This window comes from Denticeps clupeoides, chromosome 7 (assembly GCF_900700375.1).
Source record: "Denticeps clupeoides chromosome 7, fDenClu1.1, whole genome shotgun sequence".
Lineage (NCBI taxonomy): Eukaryota > Metazoa > Chordata > Actinopteri > Clupeiformes > Denticipitidae > Denticeps > Denticeps clupeoides.
The window spans coordinates 4300194-4315449 of NC_041713.1; the positions used below are offsets into that span (position 1 = coordinate 4300194).

The 15256-nt window shown below is 42.2% G+C and overlaps 2 protein-coding genes across 2 annotated transcripts; one reads left to right on the plus strand and one right to left on the minus strand.

Annotated features, from left to right (window-relative positions):
- Positions 1 to 5506, plus strand: ccn4b (cellular communication network factor 4b). Its single transcript, XM_028985272.1, has 5 exons — positions 1 to 105; positions 771 to 1038; positions 1856 to 2110; positions 2755 to 2948; positions 4191 to 5506. The coding sequence occupies exons 1-5, from the start codon at positions 58 to 60 to the stop codon at positions 4488 to 4490; spliced, it is 1065 nt and encodes a 354-aa protein (XP_028841105.1). The 5' UTR covers positions 1 to 57; the 3' UTR covers positions 4491 to 5506.
- LOC114793475 (protein NDRG1-like) lies at positions 5507 to 12145 on the minus strand. The gene is made up of 14 exons (XM_028985271.1): positions 12027 to 12145; positions 11530 to 11635; positions 11030 to 11153; positions 10874 to 10936; positions 10741 to 10801; positions 10446 to 10532; positions 9261 to 9317; positions 9073 to 9176; positions 8911 to 8973; positions 7846 to 7897; positions 7410 to 7457; positions 6874 to 6909; positions 6308 to 6359; positions 5507 to 6219 (listed from the first exon to the last, which is right to left on the minus strand). Exons 1-14 carry the CDS (start codon positions 12075 to 12077, stop codon positions 5993 to 5995), a joined length of 1131 nt encoding a protein of 376 aa, XP_028841104.1. The 5' UTR covers positions 12078 to 12145; the 3' UTR covers positions 5507 to 5992.
- Between the last annotated feature and the right edge of the window lie 3111 nt (positions 12146 to 15256).

Sequence of the window (15256 nt, forward strand, 5' to 3'; positions counted from 1 at the left end):
AACGGTTCGCCGTCAGCCGCAGCGGATCTCATCTTTTTTTGGATCCGATGCCTCGTGATGCGGTGGTTCGTGCCGTGGCTTTTGACGGTGACCGGCGTGCATCAGGTGAGAGACTCCGCTGGAAAGTCTGGCTTTTCGGGACCCTGGACACCTGTTTTTGGGGTCTGCGTCACTCGGACGCAACTTTGTGCTCATTTCCGCTGGACGGAATGCCCGGCGCGGAGGCTCCGTGTCCAGAGGATGCGCCCACAAAATGCCACCGTGGCAAAATTCCCTTGCAAGATTAGCAGGGAGTCTGCAGGTCTGAAAATGTTTTTTAAAAAAAAACTTACTTTCATTGCCGAGAGCCTGTGCGCTTCAGCAAGAACGTCTCTCCGGGGTTCCTCTCACATCCGGGAAAATGATAATAATCAGCAATTCAAACGGTGTCATCAAATAAACAATCTGGGTTTATATAGAACGTCGTTCCAAACCAGGAGGTATTATATAAAAAATATATTTATTTAAATTGATTTTTGTTTCTTGTGTTTTCATCTGATTAATGTTGCAGTGTAATAGTGCTCAACGCGCACCGGTCGCTATAATAAGCTGCTGAGGCCTCTGCCGCCGCCACGTGGTCATTTTGGGAGTCTCCCGATTTCGGTTTCTTTCTTTTTAGCCATGTTGTGACCACAGCCAGTCAGACAGGCGTTTAAAACAGGGTTCATGAGGCTTCTGTGGCAACGCAGGGACGCATGCATTATTATTCCTTCCCTCCCTGTTCCTTAAAGGTGCTCCCCCAAAACCTGACCACCGTAGCCACAGCGGGAGAGCAGTCTAATCGCACCCAGTACTGCAAATGGCCCTGCAAGTGCCCCAAAAAGGCCCCGGCGTGCCCGCCGGGGGTCAGCCTCCTGACGGATGGCTGCGACTGCTGCAAGACCTGCAGCAAGCAGGTGGGCGAGACCTGCAATGAGAAAGATACCTGCGACCACCACAAGGGCCTGTACTGCGACTACAGCGCCGACAAGCCTAGGTACGAAAAAGGAGTGTGTGCATGTAAGTGTTCTCACGTTTTCTCTCTGCGTGCTCTCAACTCGTGTGCTTTCGGGCGTGGAAGTCTTCACATTTACCTAAACATTTACCTAATCCATGCCACCACTCTATTGACAGCGATACAGACTATTAATAATGTTCTGAACATAATATAAACACCATTGGCCAAGATCTTGATATGAAATGTAACAGTGAAATAATGAATCTATGGTAATTGTACATGTGCATCATCTAATGCATTTAAAATATATGTCACGCAGTATGTCTTAATCCTATAACAATGCAAGGAATAACAAAGAATAATTTGTCATGCATAAAAAGTTGCAAGTTGAGGCTTAAAAGTTTCATATTTATTACTGGTTCAGCTGGTTATTATAGAATAGAATGTTGTGTGGCCCTGATGATGTGTGATCCAGGAAACCTTCACCAGGAGCTTCTCTTGCTTCCCACGGCTTTCCCACACCAGCAGGTCTGTGCAGAACTAGGACCAGTCGGGTTTTATGTGCTGCACACAGCTGTTTTGGTTAAAAGCTTCCACTTTACAACCTGTTGTTTCGAGGTTGGGTAAAATCTTCACTTTTAGACTCTGAATACAGGGTTGAGGGGAGTATGCTGATGAAAAGAAAGCAATATTAACCAGAGCTGGTTGTTTTACTGGTGACAGGCTTGTTTTGCATAATGGTCTTGATGGTCAGTTTTACGACTGGGCAACAGCCACTTCTATTTGTTTGTTAATTGTGATTGGTTGACTGGTGGAAATGAAAGCGGAGGTGTAATTTGTGGACCTGCACTCTCTCCTCTGTGATGAAACCTGGTGCAGACATGCTGGGAACCGGGTGCGAGTATGACGGGGTGATCTACCGGAATGGTCAGAACTTCCAGCCCAGCTGCAGGTACCAGTGCATGTGCGTGAATGGCGCCATCGGCTGCGTGTCACTCTGCACCGACCACCAGCCCCCCCGCGGGTGGTGCCAGGCCCCGAGAAAAGTCTTCATTCCGGGCCAGTGCTGTGAGCAGTGGATCTGTGATGAGGACAAGAGGTCACGAAAGACGACCCCGCGACACACTGCTGAACGTGAGTGGGCTGTGCCATACACATTCATCCTCAGGTTTTACAAAATATACACACGTGATACACACTTTTCAAAACTCGCTTAGAATATTTTATATTCTATAGTAACAGTCAGTTTTTACTCTTTTTTGCAACAAATTAATCTCAATGAATGCATATCTTAAACTATGACAGAGACAGGGAATACAGGGAGACGATCTGTTTTTTATTTAAACTGAAGTAGAAATAAAAAAGTTAAATCAGGAAACTTGCAATTTTTTTTTTATTCCGACCTAAGTGTTGATTTAGGTTTCACCACATGGCACTGTAGAGTTTTATATTTTCATCTTGTTGTTTCTGATTTCAATCAGTTAATTTAATGTTGACTGCCCTTAATGTAATTGTGGATATTTTTTGTGGCTATTTCAAGTTATTTGTTTGTTGAATAAGACATACAATGTGTGTCTTCAGTGCATTGAGATTCATTCTGGATGTATTTGAACTAATTATGTCTTTTCCATGTTTCAATCCTAATAAAATACTTGGTCACTAAGTTTTCATACATTGTTAACAAATACTATTTGCTACAAACACTAAAATTAATATGAAATACAATTTTTATTTGGTTGCCAGGATGACAATATTTTTTCTCATAACTTCCTTCACAGTGCGCTCCCATACCGAACAGATGCGGCATAAAAACTGCATCAGCCAGACGACATCGTGGAGCCCGTGCTCAAAGACTTGTGGGCGTGGCCTCTCCACACGCATCTCCAATGACAATGCACAGTGCGCCATGGAGAAGGAGAGCCGTCTCTGTACTATCCGCCCATGTGAAGTGGACATCACCCGGTTCATCAAGGTATACTCTGCATGGAGTGTGGAAAGCTTGTGGAAAAAAACTCATTCGTTGTGGTCATTTTAGTCAGAAGGGTAAACCTTGAACACAGTTCCACCATTATTTACATTATTTACGTGCTTTCAAGTTTCCATCAATGAAGTAATCAGTTCTGGTTCACCAGGACCTTGACCATGAATATAATCATTTTATTCGCTCGGTTATAGTTTTTCTTACATAAAAGTCTTAAACTGCCATTTGAAAATACTTTGAAAGACCAGGCGAGCAGTACATTTACATTTACAGCATTTACCAGACGCCTTTATCCAGAGCGACTTACAATCAGTAGTTACAGGGACAGTCCCCCCTGGAGACACTCAGGGACAAGTGTCTTGCTCAGGGACACAATGGTAGTAAGTGGGATTTGAACCTGGGTCTTCTGGCAAGTGTAGTAGCCCCTAGGCTACTACCACCAAGGGTAGAAAGTCGTTTTCTGCACATAATGCAGTTTGCCAATGACAAAAGGTCATTTCATATTTCACTTTACAACGAATAGCATATATATGAATACCATATATGAATAGCATATATGAATTTTAATTATTTATCCATAAAGAAAACAAATGACAAGATTTTTTGATATTTCTCAGTTATTGTGCACATCTGTCCCTTTTTCCTATCCATTTACATTTACATTTAAGGCATTTATCAGACGCCCTTATCCAGAGCGACTTACAATCAGTAGTTACAGGGACAGTCCCCCCCTGGAGCAATTTAGGATTAAGTGTCTTGCTCAGGGACACAATGGTAGTAAGTGGGATTTGAACCTGGGTCTTCTGGTTCATAGGTGAGTGTGTTACCCACTAGGCTACTAACACCTATCCAAACGTAATCTGTTCAAATACATACAGAATGAATCTCAGTGCACTGAAGGCACACATGGTATGTGTTATGTCCTTTCTTCATATCTTGTATGACCACCAACTTTGGACCATACTAGCAGGCCTGTGTTTTCTGCTGTTGGTGGGATCGACAGCATATACTTCATTTTATTAATAACAGTGTGACCACCCATGTGCTGATCTCTCATGTTGCATGCACGTGTGTGAGTTGTCGGCAGGGTCACAGGCTGCTGCGCCGATAATGGAAAAAGAAGCTTATTTCCGCCAGCTTTTTGCAACTTTTTGCCGGGACAGAGAAGCAAGGTGGCGCCCATGCTCTCAGTTACGTTGCATGGCTCCGTTCTTACTTTTCTGTGTGTCTCAGACAGGGAAGAAGTGCCTGAACATTTACCGCGAGCCAGAGGCCACCAACCTTACCATCTCCGGCTGCATCAGCACCAGACCCTACTGGCCCAAGTACTGCGGCGTCTGCACCGACGAGCGCTGCTGCATCCCCTACAAGTCCAAGACCATCGAGGTGGAGTTCCGCTGCCCCGAGGGAAGCGTGTTCACGTGGAAGATGATGTGGATCAACGCCTGTTTCTGCAACCTCAGCTGCAGGAACCCCAATGACATCTTCTCTGACCTGGAGCACTACTACGACCGCAACGAGATTATTGACTGAGGGCGACGTGATGGGAATACTCTCAAACTTCCAAAAAAAAACCCTGAAATTAAGTGGGTCTGAGTGTGTTACACTGTCCACTTTATCTTAGTCTACGGTCACCTTCTATTCGTTTCAACCCCAAACGTTGGCTTTCATATTTCATTCCACTTCACGATCCAAAGCCATAATGAACTGGGAGAGACATTTTAATGACTCACGATGACTTCTTTTTAGATTTTCAGTGGCGAAAAAGAAGCACAAACCTGGTTCTTGTATTATGGTTTAGAACTGAAGTGGTGCAGTAGATCAGCTGGGGCTTCAGACGGATGTTTCCACAGATGGCAGTCATGGACTGTGTTATATGGACTGTGCCACACATGGGACGCAATATTATAAATGATTTCATAAATACATGACAGTGAGCACCAGTGCAGTGATCAGAATAAGGAATTCCCTTCACATGTGATCATAGATCCTTGATCACATGATCACATGTTACACTTGGACATGAAATATTTGTATGTATAATTTGTCTTTTTTTAAAGGTGAATCTTGTTATATGTTGATCATTATGGCTGAAAGGGCATGAAGGTCTCTGGTTTGGATTAATACAATACTAAAATGTCCAAATTATGAAAAAAGAAATCTGAATATATGTCTGGAAAAAGAAAGTGTTCTCTTCAGGGACGAGACAAAAAGTTGTTTACCAGTATGTAGTCCAAAATATGACATTTTGTGTAGCTGGCCACCATTGTTGCAGGATTGGTAGAAATATCATGGTTTATTTGCACTTTTATTGCACTTTTTTATTTGCATAAATGAAATGCAAATTCAAATATGATAAATTAATCTAAACAATGAATATAAAAGATTTTATGATTTAATTGAAATACCTACCATATTACTTTTTTAATGGATGATTTCTTACAGTATTCCATTCAATTCCGTTTTTTGATGGCTTGTTTTATGATTGTATTCTTTTTTATTTCAGATCAATTTAAATCAGGGACAAATAAATGTCAAAATACACTAAATCAGATAAATGTCTTTATTGCCATAGGCGATGCAGTGAGATGTTCTCAACTAAAAACATAAAAACCCACAGAAACAACCTAGTGAAAATAAAGCACAGTGATTTAAAGATGATTATTTTTGACACTACTGTGGTCGCACAACTTACCAGTTTGGGTTTTTTTAAAACTAAAGCACACTTTTTGTTTGAGTGAAGGGTAAATCTCTTTGGCATACGGAATTCGTGGGTCCACCTTACGAGAGGAGATCAAGCTTCCAAGCAAGCACATAAAACAGAAACGTTCCACACAACACAATGGAGATGAGGCTAACCAAACGCAGACAATGACAGATTCAGGCTCCTCCCTCCCCCCCTTCAACAAATTGAGTCCAAAATGAATCCTGACTTCCTGTTCCCCCAGCGCAGGGGATGGGCAGGGTCCATGGGCAGGGTGGGTCTAGGCTCGGGTGCTCTGCTGGTAAATCTGGGCGGCCCTCCAGGAGTCTGGTTAGCAGGTCACCTGGGCGGTGCCAGGGGCGGGCATGGCGGGCTCAGCGAGGCTGTGGGACGCGCTCTCCATGGACACGTCGGTGTGGGAGCGGCCCCGCGGCTCCCCGCCCTGCTGCGCCTGGCTGCGGGCGCTCTGGCTGCGGCTGCGGCTGCCGTCCAGGGAGGAGCAGCTGTTGCCGGAGGAGGTGCGAGAGCGGATCAGGCGGGTCATGCTGGCGGAGGCCACTGATAGAGAGAGAGAGCCGGGCAGGAGAATGAGTGAGACAGGCCTCCCAAACCTCCACCCGCCCCAGAAAAATCATCATGTACTCACTGTAGCCCATCCCTTGGACAAAATACTTGATGGCTTCTGTCAGTTTCCCAGGCTGCGCAGCACAGAGAAGAAGGAGGGAGTGTAAGCACCATCAGTTGGGCAGATCGCGTGTGTGTGTGTGTGTGTGTGCCTAGTGGTAGTAGGGGTGGTAGTAGCCTAGTGGGTAACACACTCGCCTATGAACCAGAAGACCCAGGTTCAAATCCCACTTACTACCATTGTGTCCCTGAGCAAGACACTTAACCCTAAATTGCTCCAGGGTGACTGTCCCTGTAACTACTGATTGTAAGTCGCTCTGGATAAGGGCGTCTGATAAATGCCGTAAATGTAAATGTGTGTGTTTATGTGTGTATCATGGCATCCTTTTGCTACAATATACTCCATATATGCTATATATATATTAAACTACAGTTTAAACAATATTTTTTTGTGTTTTCATGTTTTAATTATGACTGAGAGCAGATCTTCTTCATTCTTTGAAGCAGATCTTCTTCATTCTTGCAAGCACTTTGAGTGTGTGCCTGTGTGTGTTGTGCATGTGGTTTAGTGCAATGCCTGGTACATACCTGGCCAATCTGAGGAAGGCCTCCACAGTCAGCCATCTACAGACACAACAAATGCGAAATATGGTAGGGTTTAGTGGTAGTGGGGTGTGTGTGAGTGAAGTGATTGTCGTTGTGAACCACTGCAGCCCAGCACACAGTAATGCAACAAAGTGTGTCCTCTGCTTTTAACCTTAGTGAGCAAACCCCATAACAGGCGCCCGGGGAGCAGTGTGTGGGGACGGTGCTTCACTCAGTGGCACCTCAGTGGCACCTTGGCGGACCGGGATTCAAACCAGCAACCTTCTGATTATGGTGCTGCTTCCTTAACTGCTAGGCCAGCACTTCCCCACCACACAAAGACACGTTAAAACAGAAGACTACAAGGTCACCCGTTTAAACCCACTTACTACCATTGTGTCCCTGAACAAGACACTTAACCCTGAGTGTCTCCAGGAGGGGACTGTCCCTGTCACTACTGATTGTAAGTCGTTCTGGATAAGGGCGTCTAAATAAATCACTTCATCAACTAACTGTTCTGTCTGGACACACGTACAGACCTTAAGCAATGTGGTGATTGTTGGATCCAGCCTGGAGTTGGAGTCCACCTGCAGGATGAAACATCTGACATCAGGTTAACATTCCTCCATATTCATTTACAGCCACTCCAATGTTTTTTCTTTTTTTTTTTGCAAACAACTTAATTCATTTTTTCTGTTTATTTTAATTAATTAAGAGAATTCATAATGCAAAGCACACATGTCAGTGTAAATGGAATTTTGCTGGTAAGTCAGGAAGCACCGAACCTTGCAAGATCTAGTATCTTTGCAAAACCCAAGTCATTCCTGAAGCAAGAGGTTTCAATAACCACAGCTTCAGACGTGACTCAACTATGATTGGTTGAGCTGGTCTGGTTTGGAGTGAAGGGTCATTGTGGAATTTGTAAACAGCCTTTGTATAGAGTTCTGATGAAGGAGAAGTTGAAGCTGAACTCACCACAGCATCTACAGCAGGAGAGCTGTCTCCAACCACCAGGAGAGAAGGACACCTGAGGAACCAGACATGGGCGTGGTCATTTCAGGTACACACAGTCAAACGTCCATTCATCAATCCATCGGTTCATCCATTCATCCTCATAAAACCTGCTTATCCATGTAAAATATTTGACATTGCAGGACAGTTGTTTCATCAACTTTTCATAAAACCTGCATTTCTTTGCACTATAGTTGTTTTTGGCATCCGTCTGGACTTTTCTCTGTCTTGGCCCCTAGGTGGTGGAATGAACTTCCCCTCAATGTCAAAACAGCACACTTGCTTTCTCAGTCTTTCTTGTAGTCTGATTTATGTAAAAAAAAAACAGAACCAAGCTAATAAAATGATTTATTTCCATTTACATCAGTGATGGTAACATGAAAGCACATTGTAAGTCGCTCTGGATAAGATCGTGTCTCAGATTTAGCGCATCAAGCTGTCATTTTAGTTTTTCATCACTTTAGTCTTGTCAAGTTTCAATTCAAAGCATTTTAGTCTTATTTTAGTCACAATTATCCATGGTGATTTATCCTAGTTTTAGTCAACGAGAACTGATGACGTTTTAGTCTAGTTTTAGTCAATGAAAATTGTATATTTTATAAATGCAATTTTATTTAACCCATGTACCTAGTACCTAGTAGAAACCCCAAGTAACTAGTCAAAATTAACAATTAAATTCACAATTAAAACAATTCTTATTGTTAGATTGTTTGAATACTGCATAATAATAAATGAGGGGAAATAACATGTAATCTTGTTTAGGTCAATGAAAATGAAGTGGCATTTTTGTATATTTTTTCTTTTTATTGTTTAGCCTTGTTTTTATTCGTCAACAATATTACATGATATATTTTGTTATAGATATCGTCATATAACCTTATTTCCATCCGGCCGTAAAGGTTAGTTGACGAAAACATCACTACTTTGCACTTTTGGAAAAGAAACACTAAAATGGGTGAACATGCAAGTTCATGCGAATAGTCCTCACTGGGATTTAAACCGCTGTCTCCTCACATAACACAAACTTACTTGAGGGTTTTCACATTCATGTTTCCTCCTGGAACAGGTCTCTCAATCTCCAGGTCTTTCCGGCTGTTGAACAGATTCACATGGAAGATTCACGTCAAGAAACCTCATGTATTTTAAAGGTGGCCAAGCTGCTAGGCTCACACCTGTCCTAGATGCGTTTACCCGTAATAACTTTTGACAAAGTGCTGCAGGTTGGTCTGGTTGACATTGTTTGTGACGTGGTGACGGAAGGTGGCGATCAGGTCATGGTCATTCTGAATTTCCTCCTGCAAAAAGGCCGTTCAGAAGACGTCAGTTCAGACCTTTAGCATAACGTCTTCAGCTTTTTCCTTTGAATCGGTGTCCCTCACCTTTCCAAACAGATGAGTGATGACCACATCTGAGAGAGTCTGTGTCCAGCCAGTAATCTGTAAGAAATTTGCCAAACTTCAGGGAAAGACCCGTGTCCAGTTCAATAAGACCCAAGGCCTCATTAAAAAGCGCTTTAAGACCGGGCCTAATCCTCTAAGAATGAAAATAAGCTAGTCACCATCTCTCCAGCCGCCCAGCGATTTGAACAAAACAGGTCACGTTCCAGCAACCATTTGGATTATTTTCAGGGCTTAGAACCACATGTTGCCTGCCTTTTTACTTGCCGTGCTGGAAAAGCACAGATGCTGGTCTGTAAGCCAACTTAAAGTGACACTGCCACCGTGCAAGTGGATGTCACCAATCCAAATTTCGAAAGAATCAAGGGATTTGTGTATTGCACAGCAGCGTAGTTGTGGTAAAGTGAGGTCCAGTATCTCCAAAGAATTGACAAGATGATCATAGAGGATCCTACTATTTTCTGTTCCCTCATTTTTAGTTTTAGATAGAGAGGACCTTCAGTATGACATTCATCATGACATTTTTTAGATTTATTCACTTATTGGTGCTAAATATGACATGGAGTATTGGGAATGTACAATTCACCAGTTCAACAATCATTGATCACCAATAGTCATATTAAAGTGCTGCTGATCCTTGTTTGGTTTGGAACTGGTTTAATGTCTGCTGATGGCACCATAAACAAGTGGTATTATGAACAAAGGGAACCTAGGGAGGAAGGTAGGAAACTAGATTGTGTGCTCAGTGTTTCCAGATTAGCTGGTTATGAGTTTTTTTGTTTCTTTTTGGTAAAAAATGTGTTTGTTTGGGATACGTACTGAGAAATCCTGTTTCATTAAAGTATCTAAAGTAATTCTACTTATCAGATTCTTATCAGTTTAGCATTTTTGTGGAATTCTGATGACTGTGGGCTGAATTATTCATGCATTTGGCAACACTGCTTGCGCTACTTTGCATGGGTAATGTATTGACTGGATGTGGATTAGTTGTGTGAGCAGTGCCAGTGACTCCTCCCACAAAAACATCACCAAACTTCATCTTCTAGGTGTTGGGTTTGGTAGTTACTTCCTTTTCTCCAAGACATTAATGAACAACAGTTAATAGTTACTTATAAAGCAATTCCCTAACCCTAACCCTCTAAAAAGCTTGTACAGTTGTGGTCCTACCTTGTTTGCTGCCCAGTCCATCCAGCCTTCTGCCTGGGCATTGAAGTTGATAAGCACCAAACCTTCCACAAGGTCGGGGTGACTGAGCTGTGGCCGGGGTACCATGGGAAGAGAATTTAACGTGAGCGCAAAACCATTCCGTCACCTCATGCAACATTCCTGCAGGCAGGAAATCTAATCGGGATTATGCTGGCAGGGTTGGAATGTGGCAGGGGCCATAATCCCGATTTAATCACTGGCACATGAGTGCCTTTGGCAGAATAAAAAAAAAAAAAGAGACAGTGTTCAAACTTACAGCGAATTTGGCCAGGATGTAGGCGCCTGCACCTACCCCCACACCAATTATAGTCCTTATGCTGCAGAGAAAGAGAATGATAAGATGTATCAACACAGCTTCAGAAGAAGACTTTTGTTTTTGGGTCACCTACCCAAAATGCTTGAGGATGATGGGGAGGGTTTCAGACATCTGATCCATGCTGGGATATTCAAACCTGGAAGAGACAAGCCAGGGTTTGGTTCTTCAGACTGAAACTATTGCTGAGACCCACGACCCGACCCCCATTCTGCAGGTGTGGTGACCTCACCCTGTGGTGGGCAGCATGCTGGCGCCCTCCTGCTGGCCGATGGCGGTGACGTGGCACACAGCAAAGTGGCCGGTGATCTCCTGCATGTCCTCATGCTCAAACAGGGAGCTGAAGCAGGTCTGGTCTGCACAATAGACATAATCCAGCAGGGTTGTTAGAACGCATTTTAGCCAGATTTTGGACTGAGAGAAATGGGGGGGCAGACTGCTCAACACGAGCCAAAGGCAAAATCACACTTATATCAGTCATACAATAGTACAACAAGATTGTGGTCCTGTTCACCACCCCTCATTGCCATCCACAATATGTAAAGAATAGAGAGAAAAAAACAATATAAATGCTACAAATACACAAAATATAAATTAAATATGTAATAAATAAAAATACAAGTTGAATATTGTACAAAATGTGTATTCTAAAATGCATATGCTTGTTTACAAGAAACCAAATAATAAAATTTTCCATGCATGTCTAGGTACATGTGGGTCTGCGTCACTCACGGTTCAGCCCGATGTCATGGTAGGTTAGAATTACAGGGCGGTTTCCTCGAGGGTTCCCCTTCAGGGAGCATTGAACTTTGCCCCAGGGGGTCTCAACGTCCTCCTCCTGTCTCAGAAAATTATTATTTATTATCTACATGATTATGACTACTGACATCTCACGCCACTATCATGAATTAGTAAATGTGGTATATAAATGCCCTGATTTGAAAGCATAAACAATCAGGTGCCAGAGCTGTAATCTAACATGCAGCGTGTTAGTTAATCTTCATCATACATCTTCTGACTCCCATAAATAATGCAAAATGGCAAAGCCATATTAAGACCAGCATATTTCCAGCACATGACTGAGGAACATCACTTTTTTTTTCTTTTTTTGCGGAACAGCATCACAAACCCCTCATACACATCCAGTCTTTTTAATAAAACTTTTAAACAACTTGTAATGAATTGTAATGAATTAGATTTTAAAGAGAATGAAAAAGCTTTATACTCACAGTAATTTCAATTTCAAAGACAGAGTCGTACTCAGATTCCTCCAGCACCATGTCTGCAGCTTCTCTTGGTGATGGGGTATGAAAAAAAAAAAACAACACAAGGCGACTCAGAGCGCAGTGCTCACCCATGCATGAGGCAGAACTGACAAAGTGTCCGGCTTTTATAGCCAGCCCCACGCCAAGCCCAGTAAGCCTCCGCATCCCAGGGTCCCTTGCAGCCCCGCCAACAGAAGCTAGCCTAAATCCTGATGAAGTGATCGCCAAATTGGATCAGTCAGTCAAAGCTGGCCACTTTGATGTAAAGGTCAGACTCCCGCACCCAAACTTGGCCAAAACACGTAGTCGGAAAAACAAAGTGCGCTCTGTCACCTGTGCTATTAGTTTACCGTACAATTTAATTAAAAAACTATCATGGCCATGACGGAAAAAAAAATACCGAAATGTATTAATAATTAGTTGTACTGCATCCGATGCAATATAGCTACAGAAATATTATGCATGCATTATACAATGCATATACACTGTACTTATATATTTGCTTGTACAGGGTCACTTGTTGCATTTTTCACCATGCATTATTCATAAATATTCATTAACTTAGTTAATGAATTTTTTATTTTAATGTTTGAACCAGAAGCAGAAGTTTCAGAAGGATGTGGAGGTCCCACCATTCCGCAGGAAGAACAACACAGAAATCTGAGCTCATCAGCAAAAGAGTTAACATGGCTGACGTAAGTGTTTCCTAGAAGACAACTTGGACTCTGTGGCACCGTGCCATCATATACGACACATGCAATATTGAGAGCCGAGTGCCGGGTTTCACTGGGCGTGAATAGTGCCAGCTACCCTTACAGCTTCACCCTCGAAAGTCACACCTGCGAGGCTCTGTCCGGCCCAGGGTCCTCAGGTGTTAAAATATCGCCTGCGATATTATATCCTGCCACGTGAAGGTAAGTAAACCCTGCACCCCCATGGTAAACTCAGTGTCCTGAGGCCCGGTAATCTCTTCCTGACAGGCTGCACCCCTCTCTGGCAGATGCTTCTTCTCAGGTCCATGTGGCCGTAAAACTGCTTCCCACCCAGCACATCCCAGTCTGTGAGGATCAGCAGGAGTCTGGCAATCTGCTGCCCGGGTCTGGTCTGATGACCAGGGTCATTGCTGAATGTTGTTATTCGCTGCAATTGAAAATGAACGGTAGAAAGTGGGTCATAAGACTACTTGATCCAATGAAGGTAATTAGCAGCAGGTGGAATAGTGCAGGGCTCAGTATGACAAAGCATTTTGCGGAATGACCTTTCACCTAGATGTGCTATCCTGACATGGGCAACATGGGACTGTTTACAACTATCCATGATGACAACCACCATGCCAAAATCAAGTCATCCAAACCCGTAAGACACTTGCTAGAAAATATTTAATTTGTCGTCTTCTAAGGTTATTGATTTTTGTTCAGACATTGAATGTAAGGGTGGTAGTAGCCTAGTGGGTAACACACTCGCCTATGAACCAGGAGACCCGGGTTCGAATCCCACTTACTACCATTGTGTCCCTGAGCAAGACACTTAACCCTAAAATTGCTCCAGGGAGACTGTCCCTGTAACTACTGATTCTAAGTCGCTCTGGATAAGGGCGTCTGATAAATGCTGTAAATGTAAATGTAAGGTGAAACCACAAAAACCAAAAACATCTCGTACTGGGGCCAATCGGTAGCATTACATGATCAGCAATACATAATTCATAAATTATATTGTATACAGAGAGACGAGCAAAATGGAGATACATACAAATCAAAACTCTTGATCAGATATTTCTACTGGACAAAAATGCTATAAGTAATTTGGAATAATTTTGGAATTAGTCCACAAATGCACCAAACCAAACACAAAGAAGCAGTTAGTACCAAAAAGCCCTTTGTGAATATTTATGATTAGAAAAATAATGTTTTAGAATAAATTGTAAATGTTATTCACCAAAAATATTAATAATGCCCCCATTTGGTTCTTCATACAGGAAATGTATCTTGGTTTAAAAAAAAATTTGGTGTTTGTAGAGTATTCATTATTTAGAATATAGTATGTATAGTGTTGTATCATAATTCTTTTCATTTGTATTTTGCACCAATATGGAGCAATATGAGAATTAAATGTTATTTGTTATTTTGAAGATCATTCATATTTTGTTGTTTGCACAAGAAAAGTTCTCTGCAGAAATACTCACCACATTCTGTTTGTGTAAAAACTGAATTAGAAGCAAAGATGTGACTTCTTGTCCGCATTGCAGAAGATCCTCATGGGTCATAATGTAGGCCTGTAGGGCAGTCTGAGTCCAGGTCACCTATCTGGATAATCCCCTGTAATGTTCTCCATATGCCATGAGGCAGCTGTCTGTCTGCACGTCCATCAAACAATTATTATAAAAGAGCAGAGACCTGAACTAAATGCAAATGGCAGAGAATTCATCCATTCATTCCTCCTGAGCATCCCTCTTTAAGAAATAGCCTACGCATGAGGTTTGGCTCTTCAGAATCTTCCTCACGTCTTGATTCCATAAAACAAATCCTGAAATAAAAACCCAGATAGGTCTTTTCTTTAATTCTTCTTAATCAGACCCCTGAATTGCACTGTGTGGTGATTATGTTTGACCATAATTTTGACTTTGGTATTAATCCACACAGGTGATTGGCCTTCTGTATCTCCATATAAACATGTACACACATACACACACACACACACACACACACACACATATTCATAGTTTTTATGCCTTCAGTGAGATTTCTACCAATGTAGATGGTCATGAAAATAAAGAAAACACATTGAATGAGAAGGTGTGTCCAAACTTTTGGCCTGTGCTCTATATTTATATTATTTTTTAGAATGTTCATATAGTATGATTTGTATATAGCATATTTCCAGCAATGTAGAGCTGCCACCATTAGAATTAACTGCTCATAATAACAATGATAATGATTTGTATTTTTTTTCATCATTATAAAAAAATAAATGTTGCACCACTCCATATATCTGTATAACCTCACAGACATGTCTATAGAAAAAATACAATACATTTTATTTCTTACCACCCCATCATCATCGTCTTTTTACTTTACAGAAAACCATGTGGTGCCACCTGCTGGAAGAAAATGCGCATTACAGTCATCTGACAAGCAAGTAAATAATATTTTACATTTTTACATTTACCAGACGGCCTTATCCAGAGTGACTTACAA